The sequence below is a fragment of the Haliaeetus leucocephalus genome, unplaced genomic scaffold, assembly GCF_000737465.1.
Source record: "Haliaeetus leucocephalus isolate CR32 unplaced genomic scaffold, Haliaeetus_leucocephalus-4.0 Scaffold751, whole genome shotgun sequence".
Taxonomy (NCBI): Eukaryota; Metazoa; Chordata; class Aves; order Accipitriformes; family Accipitridae; genus Haliaeetus; species Haliaeetus leucocephalus.
In genome coordinates this window covers 10,720,538-10,741,435 of record NW_010973187.1, presented here as the reverse complement: position 1 = coordinate 10,741,435, position 20,898 = coordinate 10,720,538, and the positions used below count along the sequence as shown (strand labels likewise).

The window sequence follows — 20,898 nt, the reverse complement described above, 5'->3', positions numbered from 1 at the left end:
CAGGCAAGGTCACTTCCCTGCCTCTGTTTGAGATAGACTAAAGTGCTGAGTTCTTGGCACAACATCACAATGAAAAATCTCTTTTTAGCATTTTACGCTTGACCCAAAGATCTTCTCTGGAGCACAAAGTTATCCCAGTTTACACACTTAGTTGAGGCACCTAATTAGCAGTCTCTTATGACAAAGTCAATGAAGAGATTTCTAGAGATGCCTGTCACTGTCAGCTCTAACAAGGCACCTGGGATGTCCAAGATTCTAAATGAGGGATCTCAGTCTAATACATGAAAGTAGTCTGAACAAGGATCTGAACCTCCACCTTCTAGGGCATTCTGATGTACTTCAGATATACACTGTGTTCCCTATTCCAAGACATACCACTTTGGATATGGTTGTATTAAAATCTACTTTGTTAGCTTCTGAGCTTTAACTCAGTATTCAGAGCATTCTATAATTTGAATGCACCCAGAGCTCTCATTAACCTTTTCTCTTCGTTATTTATGCCTCCCCAGTCTTTTTGTAAGCTTTACTAGGAAAGAAATCATATGATTGTTTAAATCACTGCTAAATTAAAAAAAATCATTTTTCTATGAAAAACAAAATTTAGGGAAACCTTCAGTAAAAGAGGATTCATTGATGCATACCTAATAAAAACTATACTTTAATATCTGTCAGCAGCTTATATTTCTTAATAATTCTACAATGCACATTGTTTCTCCAGATAGCTATGTACTAAGTGAAATGCCCTGGAGAAAGCCAAGTATTCTGTATCAACACAGTTGTTCTTATCAGTCATTCTTGCACACTGTAACAGACAACAGGTTTGTTTGACAGTACTCTCCACCCATAAAATGAGGTGAATGACATTCATTACTTTTGAATACTGTCTAAATATGGCCATAAGTGAAGTTTAAGTTCAATTTGGCAGATTGGTAGAGAATGTGAATTGATCAGCCGTATGAAATGAATTTTCCATCGTATTAGACCTGCCCTTTGCAAGATGAAAGACAGATGGTCAGGAGAGAATGAATCAATCCAGAGGAATACTACTATTATCCCAAAGAGAAAGAAATACTGCACCTGTGTGGTAATTTGATGGGGGTTGGTAAAATATTGCAGCTCTGATCATAATGATTTTTGGATTCTGCCACCTTTATTTATGGCAGAAAGTATTTCTCTAAGTCTGGGCACCTGGTGAAGTCTATGGCATTGTCTGAGGAGTGGAGATACTGCTCAATAAGGTGTTAGTCATCATAGTTAGAACCAGCAAAACCTGAACAGTGATTAAAAAGTGAACTAAAAAGAAGTATTACTTGCAGTTCATACATGTCATCAGGAGGCAGTGGATCCAGTCCTCTGCCCTTTCTTCCAGAATGGCCCACTTCGGCATGCCCTGTTGAAGCTCTGCAAAAGGAACATTGGCTACCTAAGGCTCCACACTACCGAGACACAGAATTTCCCCAGGGTATCTGCTTTCCTTCTGAAATCCGTTCCCAGTTGAATGTAGCTGTTGTCCTCTCCATACCCAATGCATCTGTTGCTCCATCCATCACCAAACCTAGACTGCAAGCTCAAACCATAGAGCTGTATCCTTCCTTTTTTTTTTCTATGACCTTTTTCCCCAGTTGTGATAGCAATCATCAGATGAGAGGACTTTTATTTGGTATTTGCTCTGATGTGACCCTCACAATCTCAACACAAGTTCAGCCTGCCAAAATCAAGGAAAAGGGACAGTCTCGGCTAGTGAGGCTCTGAGTAAAGACTGTGCACTTCCCCACAGAAATCCCTCCACTTTTGTGTAGCGATTTTGTACTGTCTTTAGCTCTTCTTTCACCTGGTGATAAGACTATATCTCCATATACAGGTATACAAACATTTTAATTCTAGAGATCCTTTATGTGGTCCCTGGAACTTTCATATATACTAATTGTCACACTAGGGCAATATAATCATAATTTATTTTGCTAATGGTCCTATTCTATGCCATAGGACCCTAATGAGTTTATGTGTCCAGTGTAAGGTCATGCAAAGGTGTGTCTCCTAAAATTCTGACCCATTCAGTCACTTCTGTTTAAACATTCTGAACAGATAAGGATAAATGCCTGTGATTTCTATATGCAGGATGTTTGGTATTTGGTTTTGGTTTTTTTTTTTTCTTCTATTGCCAGAGTATTTCACACACATTAAATCGGGGAAATATATTATTTCTCTCACTCTAGGCCAGATATTTTGACACAAGTCAAAATTGCTAATCCTTTAGCAAACTCAGACAGCAGTCTGACATAGCTCCAGATTTTAAACATGTTTTCAGATTGGAGCCCAATGTGTCTTAATCATTTAACCGTGGAATAAAATGCACAGACCTGAAAAATACATCTGAATTTTTAGGGAGGATTTAATGTCTGTATTATTTTATGCACTCTCATCCCATAGACGATTGATCTTTTCAGTATGTCACTGGATAGTAAAGAGGATTGAAAACAGATCCTCAGAAGAAATACTACCTCCCAAATAATCTTAATTATGCCAAATAGCAGAGACCTGACTATTTCAGCCAGTTCTTTGAGGACTCTATCCCTAATGTTGTATCTCCATTTGCCTTGGAAAATAAAGTTGAGTGAACATGGAAGGTGAAATTTTAAAAGTTAATAATCCTCTGACAACAAGCAAAGCAATTTTTTGCCAGTGCTTAGATCCTTTTGAAAATTAGTGTTTGGATTATTTTAAAGAAGTTATAACATCATGAAATGAAAAGTTCTTTCACTGTTGGAGCATCCTTGTGTTATTCACCCATATATCTGCATGCCTGTGTTATGTTGACTTAAATATGCCAGTAAGTTGCAAAAGGAACTTGTTAGTATTATTATAAATATTTGGAGCATAGCTTCCTTTATATAAAATTCATTATATTGATTCATTTTCTATTGGGTTTAGATTTTTAATTTCTTGAATGAGTTATTTGGATTTATATCAGTTAGGTACCTACCTAATATTTGGGAAGATAGTTATCAGATACTGCTAATGCACATATTTCTTAGCACCAAAATTTAGTCTGCTTAAATACAGAAGGCTATATGATATAAGACATCTTTTCAAGCCAGACCCAGTATGTTATTTTCTGTTGTTATGCAAATACAAAATGTTTTACTATACATCTCTTTTACCACATGCCTTCTTGATGAGGCAAATATACAGATTAAGACAGGTCATGGAGTTGAGAGTTCATTTTGGAGACTTATATTTGAATTATATTTTCTGCTGATTTACAGACATGTTCTGTGATTTTTCAGATTTTTTTTTTTAATGAGGAAGTCAAGGTTCATCCTTCCTAAAAGAAACCTCTGCATAGTGTATTCAGTGTGTCTTTCTATGTCAAAATAAAAATGTAAGGATAAGTGAGTATACAAGAAAGAAGAAAAGAAGAGAAAAAATATTTTGAGAATATACAGAACAAAAGAATGTTTGCAAAAAAAGTGTCATGTGAATTTATACTAAAAACATTATAGTGCAAAAGAGAATAGAAATTAAGATGAGCTTTATTCTGTGCATTGCAGTTGACTTTCTATTGTGGTAACAAAATTTCTCCGGATTCACTCAGTATTCAATTTCTCACATGAGAAAAAAAAAATCCAGTTACACCAGTGAAATGCTCTGCAGATCTTATATTTGATTCATTTTGAAATAAGTTCTTTCGTTCCTCATGTTAGGCTGTGTGAGTTCACATAGGTACATATGGATGTGCAAAATGACAGATTTTAAAGGTGCACTGTTAAAATTAAACCAGACTTAAAAATTATTTGAATAAACTGGAAAGTACATATGGGCAACAAATGTTGTCTTTGTTTTAAAATAGCACACCTGCTATGTTAAATATTTTTAAATTTTAGTTTCTACAGAATAAAGTCTGTTACTGTCTTGGAGTTTTCATAAATTACATTCATTTCCATGGCGCTGAAGGCTGTCGATAAAGCTGCAACTGTGTCCCACTGTGTACCTAACTTGGTGAAGTTTTTAAATCACATTTTTTCCCATGTGTTACTTTATTGTTTTGTTACTTTGGTTTTCAGATAGTATTAGGAAAAAAAAAATAGAGTACGTGGAACCAGTGAATCCAAGAACAATATCCCCTATTTTGGAACAAGGGTTTCAGAGTCATTCTACTAAAGAACAAGGGCAAAATTGCAACGGACTTCAATGGAAGTGCTCTGTGAGAGGATGTAACTGTGCAAGTGAAAATTAAGCTCACAGGTTTTATACAGAGGTTCAAGGAAAGCTTCTGAGCATGCTGTCTTCAGAGTAGGAATGTGAACATCCCCTTGGCAGCCCTCTCCCTCCTATACCCTCTCCACTTGCAGCTCTCTCTCTTGCTCTGGGCTTCAGCCTCCAACCCTGATGACCCTTGTTGAAAACCCACTTTACCAGGTCACTCAGTCAGCCAGTCCATGGGGATGTCCTTTCCCTCCGGAGACAGCGTGTCCCAGTGTGTTCCATCCCTTCCCAACAGTCTTCTTCCTCAAACAGGGCACTGTGACCAAATAAGGTGAATCTCTGATGTTTATACTCCCTTTTTTGATGCTTTAGGAATCCCTCGAACAGTAAAAAGAGCGCATTGTATGACGCTAGCACCACATGGCTTTATTAAGGTTGTTAAAAGAACATTTCTCATAGTTTCGCACAAGCAGTGCATCTCTATTTTATGCTTTCCCATTCGATGCACTTTGCATGTGAACCTACTTATTCACAGTTCTCTTTAAAAAAGTCTCAGATATATAACCCCTAGGAAATGAAACACAACAAACAGCTCTTGCGTGTAATGTCATTCTTACTCTAAGATTGAATAACTATGAGATCACAGCTAACAATGACTTTTGTCCAGTGAGATAGAGTAATAGTGTATAGTATAGCCAGTGTTAAAAACTATATTCACAAAATTCTGCACAGTCTCTCCCCACAATACTCTAAATATGATTTACTATCCCACAATATAAGTAACATGCACTTCTTAAAAAACACACACACACCCAAAAACAACCAAAAAAAGTACCAACCACAAAAAGGCACAGGTCTCCTGGAGAGCAGATCTTGGCTGTACTGTAAGCATATGGATACACAAGTATGTAATTAAAGGTTCTGAAATGCTTTAAATTTCCTTTTAAAAAATGCCAGTATGATATATTTTACTTTTTTGTTACCTGGAAAATAATAAAACCTGAAAGTGAAAAAAAAAACCTTACAGAAAATCAAATTATTTTTTCTCATAAAAATAATATCTTAGGAAAACCTAGCCAAAGCCTCTATATTTTTAAGTCCCTGATTTAGTGAAAAGATACAACCATTGTATTAACATTGAGAATAGGCTTAGGTACTTTGCTGAATAGGAATGGAAGTAAGCATATGTTTTAAATTAATCACATGCATAAATGCTGTCCTGAACCAGAGCAAAGCAGCACTTGGCATTAGAGAAAGCAATTTTCTGCAACAAAAGTTAAATACAGTCTTTAAATTTTAATGGCTTTGATTGACCTTTTCTTTCATTATTATTTATAGCCTACATTATTCTTCATTGTCTAAATTTATCAATTCATATCAAGTTAATGGGAAAATACTTGATGCCCTTGGAAATATCTTCTATTTCTTTTTAAAAGAAATTATTATTTTTATAATAGTTGAAAGTGTATTATGTTTCCTGAGTCATAGGTATCATAAATCAAACCCAGAACCCCATTTCTTTTCCCAAAGTACACGTAGAAATTTGTAAGTCCACTCCCAGCCCTCCATATGCGTTTTTGCATAATTTTTACCCTAACCACTGAAACGTGCCCGTAAAATAAATTGCAATGTTGAATTGCTGTGTTGGATAATCTGTGAGGAAACTGTCAGTTTTCTTCTGACATTTCTCAAGGGATTCCAATGTCACAAACAGCAAGGAGGGTTAGAATTATGGTATTAGCCTTCAAAGCTGATTATTAATGTGTAACACTTATTTCATCTAAACTGGCATCCCGTGGAAGCTGACACATCTAACACCTGATGTTCAGTTACTTGCCTCAGTGATGGGAATAACTTATTGCAACCATGGAATATTTGGTATGCTGTCCTAAAAGGTGAAAGTGGAAAATCTCTCTCGGAAGAGTCGCTCCTTACATTTTCAGTGACTTTTCAGACAGTTACATGCATCTGCAAGCATTTATGAGATACACATCCTGCTTTATGTCAAAACTGGTGAGATCCACTTAAAAACTTCTCCAAGTTGCACTGAAATCCAAATTTTTGTGTACCTTCAGCATTAGCATTAGATTATATGTTTAAGCTACAATCTTTATTCAGGAATTCCAGCTGTTAAAATGTAGATAATGAAAGGATACTATGCGTACTGCTTAACATTTTCATTCCATGGTCATATGGTTAGTTGCTTTAAACACATTCATGTCGTGAAAGTTAAAAGAGTTGGGTCTTTACCATTGATTATCATTGATTTCATTCTGGTTCTCAAGGGAATGGTTAACTACATTAGTAGCTTTTTCATTGTGGTAGTATAATTTGGTGCACATTGACACCAAATCCTTCCACATCATCTGGAAGACTCGTATACCAGCCAAGTCTCCCTGGTCTGAGAATCACTGGCATTTTACCAGGGGAAGACCTGAATATGAAGTGTGGTTTAATGATGCCCTGGTGGGATCATGTCTTGTCCTACAGCACAAAAAATTTCAGTTTCTATTCCCTATGCAGGATGAAATATGAGCCATATGCTATAAACCATGAAATATGGATAATATAATTTCTTCAGGTATTGTTTTGAAATAATTTTGTTTCCACACCTGATCACTGTACCTGAGTGTGTTTTTTCTGTAATCAGTTTTAAATTTGTTACTTTTTTCTTTCATGGACAAGTCCATTTTTATTTTACTGTGGGGAAAAGCGAACAGAAAGCATTAAGACTAGGAAAAAATCTATTAAATTTTAACCCTCAGTTTATCTCTCCACTTACTTCTACATCTTTCTTTCTAAAAATTGGGGGTTTTCTTCTTTGTGGAATTGATTCATTGACAAATAGTTTAGTTGAGATCCCAGAAGATAAACTTTTTCATGAGTAATTTTATTTTTAATATCTGATTAGAGAATAAATAACATCAGACAGACTGTTTTTAGAAATATTTCCTTTACATCATATTTTATGACAATTATGACTCCCTAGTCCTTTTGCGTGGTTTTAGAAGGTTTTTCCTTCCCTTCCTGAGTTCACCTTACTCTTTTTTTTCCTACTGTTGACCCAAAATGTTATGGTATTTAGTTTTGAAAAATACCTGGTATGTGATGTTTGAAAAGTAGGGAATGGGGCTGAGATTTCCACACACAGAGAAATATTTCTTCATTGTTTGACATTTACCCAACAGCAGAGGGGAATAGTTACTACCGATGTGCAATTGAAGCTGATACAGCAGAAAATAATATTCCTGCACCACCAGTCTCTACTCAGGATGATTATTTTCTACTGCATCAGCTTTAACATCAGGCACTAGTGTGCTAGGGTTAGGCCAATACAGGAGCTTCTGGAGAGGTGAGATTCTGAATGCCTTGTTACCTTGTGAGTTTTAGGACCGTTACTTACATTTTATATGGTTTTTGCTTGCTAGTTTTATTTTGGGATTTTTTTTTACTTCAGATAGACATGAAACAGATGTCTTATTTTTCCAGACCTGCATTCTGAGTTACATCCCATTTTTATAGGAACTCTGTAGCTAATGGGAATCTTACTTTGCTTTGAAGTGGAGCGGCTTGTGACAAATTCAGGATTAACTGTTTTAAATGAAATGCATAGAAATATTCAATTATTCATCAATGAGTGGGAAGTAACAGCTCTACAACTTTCCCACTTTCTTTGTATCTTTTTTCTTTCTGTCCTTTTAAAAAAAATATTTTTTATTATTATTGTCTTATCAGTTTTCCATCCCATGCAATGGTAGTATCTCTTCTGCTTCTTTGCTCCTTGTCTTTTTATGTGTTTTTCAGGAAAGGATAACTGTCATGAGTGGAGCCACCTGAAGAGAACATTAGTTTTGCTTTGGGGGCAATCGCACTTCCTTGGGAAGAGAAAGATTTGTAGGTTGTAGGATGGAATGGGTGGACATAGATGAGTCATCTGAAGGAGAGCGGGCAATAAAGCATTGCAGAGAGCAGACACATAATCAGGTCTCTGTATCTCTCAAAAGCAAAACTTTCTAGGGACCGAGCTGCATATGCTACAGCCCCCTAAAACTACATGAATGTAGCCAACAGAAGGAAAAAGGACCTGATATAATGACATAAGGACTAAAAGGACTATATATACTTAAAAAAGGACTACCAGGACATTATTTTGTCCAGTCTAGATCTTTTCTGTGTGAATACTGAGTTATTCTAATAAATACCTGGAAAGTTAGGTCTAATAAAACCTGATTTTTATGGTTAAAAAGCCTCTTGGATATTTTTGAGAATGTTTGCTGTAAGGGAGAGATCCAGGCAGATCTTCTTCAAAATTCTGGGGGATTTGGGGTCCTGTCACATCTAATGTTATGCCTCACAAAACATTTGTCTTAGTATATTAGCAATGTGAAGCTGAGATTAGTTTACTGAACAGGTAGGTTGCATTTATCCAGTATATTGACATAATCTGCATTTCAGTAGACTTTTGAGTAAAACTGTTACACAGAACTGGAACTGCTAGACTATCAAAATGTTTACTAGTCACACACTTGATGGCTGGGTGGCATATTTTTTTATGAAACTTTCATAGCTTTCTCTCTATTTGCCCTTTTATTCTCCCCCATCCTCATGTTTTGTGGTATGCTTTTTTGTTAATATATAAATTAAAAAATATTGTGCTGTCACTTGGTATTTTAATCAGACATTAATGGGCTCTTTTGAGAAAGCTGGGACAAACATAGCACTGCAAACAAAAATTTAAATTGTAAATTCTTTCTCAGCCTTTAAAGCCTTATACAGACAAATTAAACTAAGTTGCCGATATTCTTTTTACACTGATATTCTGTTAAATTCAATGCAGAAATCACATCTGCTCTGAAAACCATAATTGGGGATTCATTCCTAAACATACTTTTATGAAGAAGATATATAAACATCTCAAAGCTACCAAGAGAAGATAACACAGCATGATATATTTAACAACTACTGGAAGAAAAAAATGTTTAAAGGGGGAAACACATTCCATAGCTAGATATCTATTTAATGTTCAGATAATTTGGAGAAAAGATAGAGGAATCTTTACTCCCTACTCCCACAGAAATGAAATAAGTGCGATTTTAGTGCATATTTTACTGACTTTTTCAGGGTAGTGCACACACAAAGGTGATTTGTAGAAACCCAGAGAATTTTTACTAGTACATCAGTAAGTAACCGTAATTGTGTTTTCTCCCTAATGAAGTCAATCCGTTACAAAGGTATAGCAAAGTTAAAGCTCGTCTCTCAGGACACTTTTCTTTGCCTGTAGGGTTTAAGCTGTTTTCTGTGATTTTTGTTTTTAAAGGATCATCTGTTTCAACTGGAATCGCACAAATTTGAGAGAGGACGAGGCAGGTGCCCTTTTGACCCCAGTTCTTCCTTCACCTCGATCTTAATTGGTAATGATCTTTATGTCACACGCTTCACAGTCTTGTCAATCTGTCATTCTGAGTCTTTCTTCAGCACACCAAAGTGTTGTCAGTCTTCCATTGCAACTTTCCATATGTCAGACTTAATCCTCATGGTGCTGCCCACATTAACACTATATCCAAGGCAGCATTAACTCCAGCGAGGGTGTCTCGCTGAAGTGAGTACATGTTATATGACACGTGCCATCCTGAAGAGGTAATTGATTGTTGTGTAATTTTGGAAACAATACTTTCCTGCTTTCCTTCAAAGCAAAGCAATATGTCTAGCTTAGTCTTTTACACCACTGAGACAAATACACAAAATTTATTATTTTTCATCTACTGAGATGTAAACCGAGAAGCAAGCATCTTGTAAAAATGTGAATTTAACTGGTTTTATATGAAACATTTATTGTTTATATAAATTACAGCTTTTGAGATCAAAATAGATTTTTTTTTCAATGTCACCTTCTAACAAAACTATGCAAAACTGGTGATTCTCTGTTAGGAGAGTTGATCTTATACTCGACAGTTATAAAAATAGACTTCAGTCTTAAGTCCTGCAGTGCCAGAAAGCTGTGCTGAGATAGTGCTCCTCTGTGCCTTGCTGGTAAGTATATCACTGTAGGGCTGGGACCTTTGAAGTTGTAGTATAGCAAACCATATGTTTTTTCCTCTGTGATGTTTTCCTGAAAACATTTTGTGAGATCAGGCAAACACAGTCTTGGCAATATTGTAGTACATTGACTAAAAATAGACTGGAACAGCAGGTAAAGGGTGAAAGCTAGATGCATTTAGGGAGTAACACAGTGATTTCTGGGTTTAGAAAACATAAGATGAAAACTGAGCATTCAGAAGGAATAGTTATTAAAAGAAAGAGCTAGAAAAAGAAGCTAAAGATCAAATAAATTTTCAACTTTTCAGGGATAAAGGAGTTAGAGGATTTTAAGGCCCTTTGATATTTACATTTGACTTCAAATCTTAAAATCAGACAGCTAAAATCTTTGATTATTAACCACACTCACCCATGGTGGTGAGGAGGTATTGTTCATGAGTGACAGATGTATTTTTATGCGCTAGGTTTATTTGTCCTTTTACATTAACAAATTACTTACAAAAAGAATATTTATCAGTAATGCCAAATCTCTCAAACTGCAGCAATTCATCAAAATATTGTTCATTCCCATTAAGAAAAAATTACAGCTTGAATTCCTAAGAGTTATTGGGTTTAGAAGTCAGGAAAGAATCAGAAAAAATTGCTGTATTTTGACTGACCTTCCAAAATCCATGAAGCACAGATTGTTACGCTTTTCTTCCACCCTTATTTCTAAATTGTTTCTACAGTTTTTAACAGATTCCAGTCTTAGTTTAGCCTGGGAACAAAGACTTATCCTATGGAATTTGCTGTAGGCCTGAAACCTCATGGTCTAATCCTAAAGTCCTTCTCAACCTTTCCTCAGACAGAACTAAGTAAATAAATTAACCTGATCATGTTCCCACTGTGAGATCAATGTGAATTTTATTTGCTTAAATGGAAGCCAGATTGTACCACTGAGCACTTCAAGACTAATGGTTGGTCCTTGTGTTTCTGGCCTATTCATTAGTTTGCCTGGATTATGGGAGGTCCTATGGATCCTCACAGTTTCATCTGAAAGAGAAATCCTTTAAATAAGCCCTTCTCTGATAAAAGCTGATCAGAGTCTTGGACATCCACTGACAAAAACTTACAAAATCAATCTCACAAAACTAACAATTCTGTAATGTGGCAAGATTAACAGGAGAAAATAATATATTTTGTCAGATCACTGATACAACACCAAAAACCAGACAAACTTTCACATCTTCATCAAAACTAAGATGACCTGAGAAAGGTATTTAGAGGCTGTTTTTATAGGCCTCCATTGGGAAGTCTATAATTTCAAGTGATCGCAGAATGATATTTTAAAAGCATAAGAGAATTCTTCAGAGTTTATTATTTTATTTATGCTTTTATATTTTTATACTATTGGAATTAAACACTTCCAACATTTAGAAAAATATCCTAAAGGAGTTTGTATTTCCATGTATTCTACTATATTCTACTAACTTCTACTAACCAGAGGCACACAGCTTACAGAATAAACAGAATTAATGCTGCTCCTTCGACTTCAGAACATATATCTTTTATCTCTGTAGGTATCCATTTGAAGAGGGTAGAAGACATAGATGCAAACATGGTGAATATTACAGAATCTTTTAATTGAGACGTCTAATGTCAAGTGCACTCTGAAGGAAGGGATGATCCTTCATTCACCTGAGCCCTCATCCCAGCTCATGGTGGCCATGACCCCATGACAGGAGATGAAAATTGCACCATGCACCCTCCAGGACTGGTCTTCCAGTCTTTCCTCCAATGTTTGGAAGTTCCCTTCTTCTTCATGCACTCCAGTTTTCTTAGAAAGTGAAATCTGCTTCTGGTATGGGGTCAGCGTGCCCTTGGAGGCTACAGCCCAGAGTTGCCTCCACACTCCTATGTAGGTTTAGCCAATGTGCATGTCCTAGAAAAGGCTTTATGCAAACCTGTTAGCAAAACCTTTCACATCCCAGCATCCTCTTCTTCCTCACTAAACAATTCAAAACCTGTTTCCACCTCTGAAACTCACATTAACACAGCAGCCTACACCAGTGTGGCTATTGAGTAACAGTGAGGATTAGACTAACAAGGAAACTTTACATACCTCTGATAAAAGTTTAAAAGCTTTTAAAATCTTGATCTTGAAAGATCATTTGCACCGTTACTAATTAGAACCAGATTTAGCTAGATTAATTTAGGAAGAAAGAGAATCTCTTGTTCTGTATCTCTTCATGTATTTCAACACATCAGTTAAAATACCCACTTCAAGAAAAAAATAGTTCGTGACTTGGCTTTAAAACTAAATATCCATGCTGTCATAAGTTTTATTACAGGTTATCTGACCCAGTGGTAAAGTAGCTTGTGATGAATTCTTCAATTTATGAACAATTAACTTCTAGCAATTTATTGTCAGCATCAGGAAACAGAAGAAATGTTGGATGGCAGACAGGCTGAATAAAATGTGTATGTTTAGATAAACAGCATATAAAACTTTTGGACGTCTATTTCTAATGAACTGTCCCATCTGCTTTCAATAGCCAAAACTATTTTTGATATCAGATCATGCACACTGATTAACTTAGACCACTCTAGCTCTTGAAAGCTGAGTAATTAGTTTATGTCTATGTTTCATTACCTGCAATACATCACAAGCAAGTGGTGAAAACCTAAACTACATTTGAATATGTTTTTCTTCACAGGGAATCCATTCTGATAATAATTTCTTTTACAGTTTTTACAGTTTTACAGGCTTTACAGTTTTAAAACAGTTTAATGTATTTGTGTCTTTTCTTTTACTCTAAATAATGAACTAAAATAAATACATTTTCTCTCAAAACAGAAGACAGAATACTTGAGTGACAAACAGAAAATACAATTATAGAGGAAGTTTACCAGCTAAAAAATAGCTAATTTATTTTGAATTTGGTTTTTTTTCCTACTGTGAAAAGTATCACTTGCTAAAAATGTGAATTGGTATTCTGATTTTAGTTGTCATGTGAGCAATAAATGGCTGACAGTCAAAGAAATGCATGAAAGGTGCTGCAGCTAGTCCACTTTGTAGAAACTGATATAATGGAGATTTTACACAAAAAGGACTACTGATGAATAATAGCTTGCATTTGCATTACCTTCCAATTGGAAGCAGGTACACAAAACATGCCAGTAATAAATGAAGGAAACCCACTTCTAAGGAGGAAGCAGCCTATATATAGAAATCCCTTGTATATATTAAGTTCTTTAAATTAAATCACATGCTTCAATCTGTTTTACTTTAAGGGTTGTCATCTAGGAATTCTTGGTTTTAGAAAAAAAGGTTTGTATTTGGTTATGTTAATATTTTGCTCTGAGCAAAGGGCAAAAAATAAACATATTTTTTAAGTGGTCCCAACTGAACTTTGATGTATTTGTTTGCTTGAAAAGAATGCTAGTTAAAAAATGTGCATGTGTCACTTAAGCTAAAACTGATTTTTGAGGTCCATGGGATTTTTTTTGTTTGTTTAAATAAGGAAAGAAGTTTCTATTCTTGTTCTAGCAGAATTAACCAGGCTGTGTTAAAACTTAAATTTTAGCAATTTGCAAATACATGTGAAGCTGAGGGTAGACTGGAAGAGAGGAGGAGTGGTGAAGGTCTGTGAAACCGCTCAGTTGATTTTCACTGGAAGATACTAGTTTATCAGCGTGATGTGCAGCAGTATAAAACCCTGCAACCAAGGCGGGAGTGAGCTGATATGTAGTAGTAGTTTTTCAATGGAGGAGAAAAGAGTAGCAATCTTGCCAGGATTTTTTAAACCTCAACCTCAGGTTGTGTCTAAATCTAGAATTAGTCTGCACCTCTAAAAACTTAGCAGTGTTCAAAACTTGTAACATGGATTTAAAGGATATGCAAAAGACTACTGAAGAGGAAAAGAGAAGATCCTCTTAATGTCAAAAGTGCAAAAGATCTCAGAATTATGTTGCATGTTCTTGTACGGAGGTCTTTGTCAGTCACACTTATCAGCATTGTCTCATTGCTTTCCTTAGGCGAGGTGACTTGTCTGCTCACACTTGATACTTGTCTAATTGTTTAGTTTAGTAACATTTCAGGGTAAAAAAATCAGATTTATTTTCTGTATCTGTGCAATATCTTTCATGGAACAATATCCACCCAAAACTGGAACTTCCATTTTTTCCCCCTCAGGATCCCACAGATAAAATCAGTGATAATTCCCTTACTATATGGTAGAATGCCATACCAGCAGGTTGGTTACATATACTAACATTTTATACCTATGTCAAACAGAAGGTATAGGCTTCATATCCAAACTTCTGAACATCTGGACTTATAAATGTCAAACCTGATCACTAGCAATATGTGATGAATCGTTTACCCTGCACTGATGCACTTTCTAAGATTCACGACGGCGCTGAAAGGATAAAAGCATCACATTTTGTATTACACATCATCACAATTAAAAAAAAACACAAAAAAAACAGTCTGAGATATTTTTCCAATGGAATTCTTAAAGGGGGATTTATGACTAGTATAACACATTAATTAGGGTTGTGAAGATTGTTTGGAACATTATTCAGACACTGGCAAATCCTGTTGTTTAAGTAGCTCTCTGTTGTTTAAAAAATAAAGCTCTCTATTAGTTTTGGGTAACCTTAACTTCTATTGATGCTATAATTTATACTTAATTTTCATTTCACTAAATCATGACCATGTATTTTACAAGGCAATATGCATTCTTTATATGGTGAAGCCTAAGGCAAAACTATGCTCAGCTCCAAATCAGCAGAGGTTTCTGAACCAGGCCCAGCTGCCAAACTATGAACTTTTCAGAATCATCATTCAGGCTTATAGTATCATTCAATGCATATATATCTCTTAAGAGAAACAAAATTCACACTTTGAGGGAGACCAACAAGCAAAATTCTTGCTTTTGGTAGAATCCTTTAAAAATGCCAGTAAATGTTATCTGAATGGATCAATCGTTTATTTTGATTAGGGGGTAGGAAGCCATGTCACTGAAACCTCCACTCAAATTAGCCACCAGCTGGAAATAATATATTTCCCTCTTCTTCTGAGGTTTGTCCTGCTGTGTTATTTTCTAACATAAGGATGCCACCTAGTGACAATAACTGAATGATTCTTAAATTGGGCCTAAAAAAGTTCTAATCTAAGTCCACAAGGATATGAAATCTACTATTCTTAATGCTTGGTCAGTTAAGGGGAATTGCACCCATACATAACTAAAAGGTAGAATTATTGCTGGTATTTCACTAAAGTAAAATATATCCAATATCACAATTTTAGACAGGTCAGATAGAGATAGGCTGGATTTTTTAACATATGTATGATCCAGTTGTACCAAACTACATATAGACTTTCAACAGTTACTGGAAATCAGCATATTATTTCTAATATTTTCCTATTCTTGCTTAATTTGTGAATGCCACTTAAAGCCTTTGAAAGTGGGACCCAATTTCTGGTCCCATAAATTTTTCAGGAAATACTCATCACCAGTTATGCAGGATGGATGAGATCTCAAGTCCTGTCCCCACCTGGTGAATATTTTAAGGATATGAAAACAAGTTATTGCTGGACCAGAAAAAAAAAAAAAAAAGGCTGTTTTTCTCTGTCCACTGAACACCTAAGCCCCTCAGCCAGCAAGTTATACCCAAACTGTAGGTATTTCAGGTAAGTGGAACAGCTCCAGTAGGCTGGCTGGAAAACCCCCTCAGCCTAATAAAACATGCTTGTTTATAGAAATCACTTCTAAAGTAGCAGGTACTGCTTCTTATCTCATCAACTGGGGAGATAACTGCATCCAGCCCTCCAGTATTTTCAGTATGTGCTTCTCTAATGAATCTCTTTTTTCAGCCATGTTTTGCGCAGAGCCAAATCTGATAACTATGCTCAGGAAACATTGCCCTGTTTGGGGTCCAATCTGTGGATTCAGCCATGGTTTAGCCTCGAGCTGTATCCATGCAGTGTAGCCCAAATCACTGGTTTGGTGCAGCTATTGCTATTCTTTTCCTTAGCACTGCATCCTCTGAAACCTGCTGCTGCATTTTCATCCCATTTTCTGGCTCCTGTTATTTGTGGCTCTTCATAAACCCAACATGTCCCTTCCAGTTCTGGGACTGAGCAATTTGTTGCTTCTCATTAGCAAGACCAGGGCATGTCTGGAAGTGCTCAGAAGCAAACCACTGGTCAGAGCCTTTGCAGTGGTGAAAATTTAGGGTCAGTGTCTCCAGGGCCAGGCACTAACTGAATGACAGTAAGATCTTTGAACTCAGGTGCCTGATGTGGCCGATGTTATTGTGGCAGATGTGGTTAGATGTTAATTTAATGCCTTCATGTTTTGCGTGAGAATCTATCCTGAAGTCACTAAGTCAGTTTTGAAAATGAGGCCAAGCCCACGAATGAAATTTAAAATTCTTGTCCTTGTGCTGTTCCAACTGTAAATGTTGCAGTGCTGGCTGGAATGATGTCCATATACTCTTTAGACTATATGTAACTTAGTGGCTCACCTTCTGTCGTGGTTTAACCCCAGCCAGCAACTAAGCACCACGCAGCTGCTCACTCACTCCCCCCCCATCCAGTGGGATGGGGGAGAAAATCAGGAAAAGAAGTAAAACTCCTGGGTTGAGATAAGAACGATTTAATAGAACAGAAAAGAAGAAACTAATAATGATAATGATAACACTAATAAAATGACAACAGTAGTAATAAAAGGATTGAAATGTACAGATGATGCGCAGGGCAATTGCTCACCCCCCGCCGACTGACACCCAGCCAGTGCCCGAGCGGCGAATCCCTGCCCCCCACTTCCCAGTTCCTAAACTAGATGGGACGTCCCATGGTATGGAATACACTGTTGGCCAGTTTGGGTCAGGTGCCCTGGCTGGGCATGAGAAGCTGAAAAATCCTTGACTCTAGTCTAAACACTACTGAGCAACAACTGAAAACATCAGTGTTATCAACATTCTTCCCATACTGAACTCAAAACACAGCACTGTACCAGCTACTAGGAAGACAGTTAACTACATCCCAGCTGAAACCAGGACACCTTCTTACCTGAATTTGAGCAAATACTAACAAGCCATGTTTATAATGCAGTTCCTATCATATGCAATGAAAATAATATGTAGAGCATTACCAAATCATTTTGTTTTGTTTTTGTTTTTTAATGTATGATCTGCAGGTGGTGAACTTTTTACTGGTCTCTACAGTGACTACTGGGGAAGAGATGCTGCTCTCTTTCGCACCATGAATCGCATGGCCCATCTCCGAACTGAACCCGACAGTGAGCGCCTGTTGAAAGGTATGGGAAGGAGGAGAAGGAGGAGCCAGAGGTGTTTCAGATGACTAGACAATTTCTGTTTAACCAGAAATTAAAAAGATATTGTTCATGCATATGTATATACATTTGGAGATGAATTTGTTTAAACTATCTCTTTTGCATGAAATTTTTCATGAACCCCCTGCCAGGATGAACAAATTAAAATCTTTACTTTGATTACATATTGGATTTAACAAGCAGAACTTTAAAAACCTTCATTTTTCACTTTAAAAATTTATTTTAATTTATACTCTGAATATTCTATACTATTTCATGATATGCCAGATATAATTAAAATAATATTTTAAAATTCTCTCTTTAATTAATGGGAGCTTCTAAATAGAACACAGTACTCTTTTTTTCTCGATGAGATCATTTTGTCTTTATGTTGCAATAAAACAACTCAATCTTTGCCAAGTTGTGTACTAAAGAGATATCATGCAATAATGCAAAATAATAAACATATGATGATCATACAGTTAAATGAAATAAAAAGTTAAAGCATGTAATTTTAAAGGAGAAAATGAACGTATTCCACAAGAAAAATACTGAGAAAAATCATGTGCTGGGAAATTTAGAATTTGTTTCATACTCTTCAATGTGAAATGTAACTGAATTCCAAAGTGTTGAAATTTCTGTGAAATGGAGAGTCAGGATCTTGATTTGTTTTGCTCCCAAAGTATTGCAGTATTTCATCATAAGAGTGACATAATTACTGCTAATGTTTGGCAAGGAGAGTCAATAATTGCCTTTTATGGTGATTCATGTGGTGAGCATCATCTTTTCAGTGAAAGGACATTGAAGTTTTTTCTCTTAAATTTCAAGGAAGTTTTCCCCTGAATCAGAAGAGAGAAAATAGTTCTGCTGCAGATTTCTTCCTACACAAGTATGGCCTGAAACTTGAATTAAATACTTTTTTTTTTTTTAAATACGTTTAGAACATTCTTACATCTACTTTAAGTCCAATACTTAGAACCTTGCTGAACTGAGTGTTTAGACTGGAGCTATATGGATAGCAACAGTCAGGTGGATGTTCACAATATGCAGGTGAACTTTCTCTTCTTTCTAGAAGATTTCATTTTTTTAGATACAGAATTCTCAAACTTTGCTTTTCATTTTGTCTATACTTGAAATTTAATTTTGCAGAAAGGCAGTATTTTAAAATCTCTATTAAAAACACTTCAGAAAATTAGCAAGTGCTGTATCAATGTCTTAAAATGCAATGACTATTTTCATAGGACAGGAAGTTAGAAAATATTTACAGTACCCATTGCTTCTTAAGAAATCATACTAATTGTATGAATGATATTCTCATTTAAAGAACTTGTAAAAACTTTGCTACAAGTCAGTGAGATGAAACCATTCACAGTTCTGCTTGGTGTGGGGTTAAAAGGTATACAGGCATGGACTGAAGTCTGAACTTAGGTTTCAACTTTGCAGCAAAATGTCAAAACAGGAAAAAATTTAGAAGGTTTTTATTTCATGACAAAGATACACAATGCATCTTCTGTCTATGAAGATATATGTTCATATAGCATCTATTAGGTGAACTACCAGAGATTTTTCTTTATCTAAAAGGCCGTTTGTCTGAAGTTGACATTCCTACACCTGGTTTGCATGAGATCAGAGATTGTTATGTGAATATTAGTGCCAGGTTTTAGCCTAATCCAAATTAAAATATATAAATCCCAGAGAATGGGACTGGAAAGAGGTCTTTTTCTTGCACGCATACAAGGGAATATTGATTTGTGAATTGAAGCTATAAAAATAGCTTGACATTAATGTATTCCACATGTTCTATAGATATTCACCCACAAAAAAAAAAAAAGATTTTTTTTTTCCTATCACCCTATTCCCCTTAGGTAGCTCTGTGACTGACAGATCCCTGATTCTTTAATTTTATTTTTTCTTTGCTACCAGCTGATTTTAAGGATTGAAAAAGTAAGAGAAAGTTTTAATAAACTTGAATTCAATTCATTTTTGTTTTCTTTTAAAGAACCAAAATTCGTTGGCTCATACATGATTCCTGACAATGAAGACCATGATGATAACAAAGTATATTTCTTCTTTACTGAAAAAGCATTAGAGGCAGAGACAAGCACTCATGCCATATATACTAGAGTGGGACGCGTATGTGCGGTAAGATCCTTTTTCTGATTCCCCAGCTAAATGAAAAAAAAGCATGCTGATTTCTTTGGTCCTTCTTACCCAGGAAAAAATAGCATCTGTTAATCTATGTGGGAGTAAGTTATAGGTCTGAATGAAAACCCTACATCTAAATAGCCTCAAGCATTAGAAAATTCAAAAGCGATCCAAAATCTGGGCTTGAAGCCAAATTTTGCTGAGAGAGAAGGGCAAAGTTCAGAAATCTTGTTATTCAACTCCACCTCTCTTTGTGCTGATATGTGGTAACAGTAATAGCAGTTGCCCACGGGACTCTCTTACATCCATATTCTCAATTCAGATCAAGGCTCCAATGCCCTTAGTATTGGCTGTAGGTCCAGGGCCTCTTGTAGGTCTCACAGCTGATATAAATTGATGTCCCTTCACATTCCTGGTGAGAGGACCAGCCCAGCCACCAGTCCTCTCTGACATTCCCTCTTGCCTTCCTATTCAGTCAGCAAGGAACCAACTTAACTCACCTGCATTTGTGCAGGGTTGATGGCTACCCTGTCAGTCAGCTGGATAGGACCAGAGGCAATGGGCAAAGATGGAAACACATGAAATTCCACCTGAATGTAAGAAAACATTTTTTTACTGCAGGGGTGGTTGAACACTGACAGAGGTTGCCCAGAGTCTTCATCCTTGGAAATATTCAAAACCTGACTGGACATGGGGCTGAGCAATTTGCTGAGCAACTTCCTCAAAGCAACTTACTTTGAGTAGGGCAGTTGGACTAGATGATTTCCAAAGGTCCCTGCCAAATTCAACTGTCCTGTGATACTGTAAATTTTGAAAACCTCTTTCGATGCAAGAACAATAGGAGGGGTGCAATGTCAACCATCTATAGAGTGCTTTATAAATAGTAGCTAATTAATATTTTCATTTAATCTCTCGTTCCTCTTCTTCTCAACAGCAACTAAGGAAAATTGTGCAGCTAGGAAACTAGAACAAAGGATTGAATTGTCCAGCCAATTGCTATCACAGCCAGGCATAAGGTTTACCAGAAGGAACAGAAAAGTCACAAGGAAAGACCTTGCTTCCCTCCACTGCCCTGCACGATTACCCATTCCCCACTCAGGCCATGCTCCTGCTGTGTTGACCCCATCTCTTTTTGGCTCCCTGCCCCCCCCCCCCCCCCCCCCCCCGCGCCGACTCGGGGCGGCCGGGG

The 20,898-nt window shown here is 36.4% G+C and overlaps 1 protein-coding gene across 1 annotated transcript in view; it reads left to right on the top strand.

The window, feature by feature from the left end:
* The window catches only part of SEMA3E (sema domain, immunoglobulin domain (Ig), short basic domain, secreted, (semaphorin) 3E), a 145,878-nt gene that overhangs the window by 97,692 nt on the left and 27,288 nt on the right, over positions 1–20,898 (top strand). Inside the window, exons 5-7 of the mRNA XM_010580945.1 lie at positions 9,524–9,617; positions 17,430–17,549; positions 19,564–19,706. Coding sequence (XP_010579247.1) covers positions 9,524–9,617; positions 17,430–17,549; positions 19,564–19,706 — 357 coding nt within the window. The remainder of the gene's footprint in view (positions 1–9,523; positions 9,618–17,429; positions 17,550–19,563; positions 19,707–20,898) is intronic.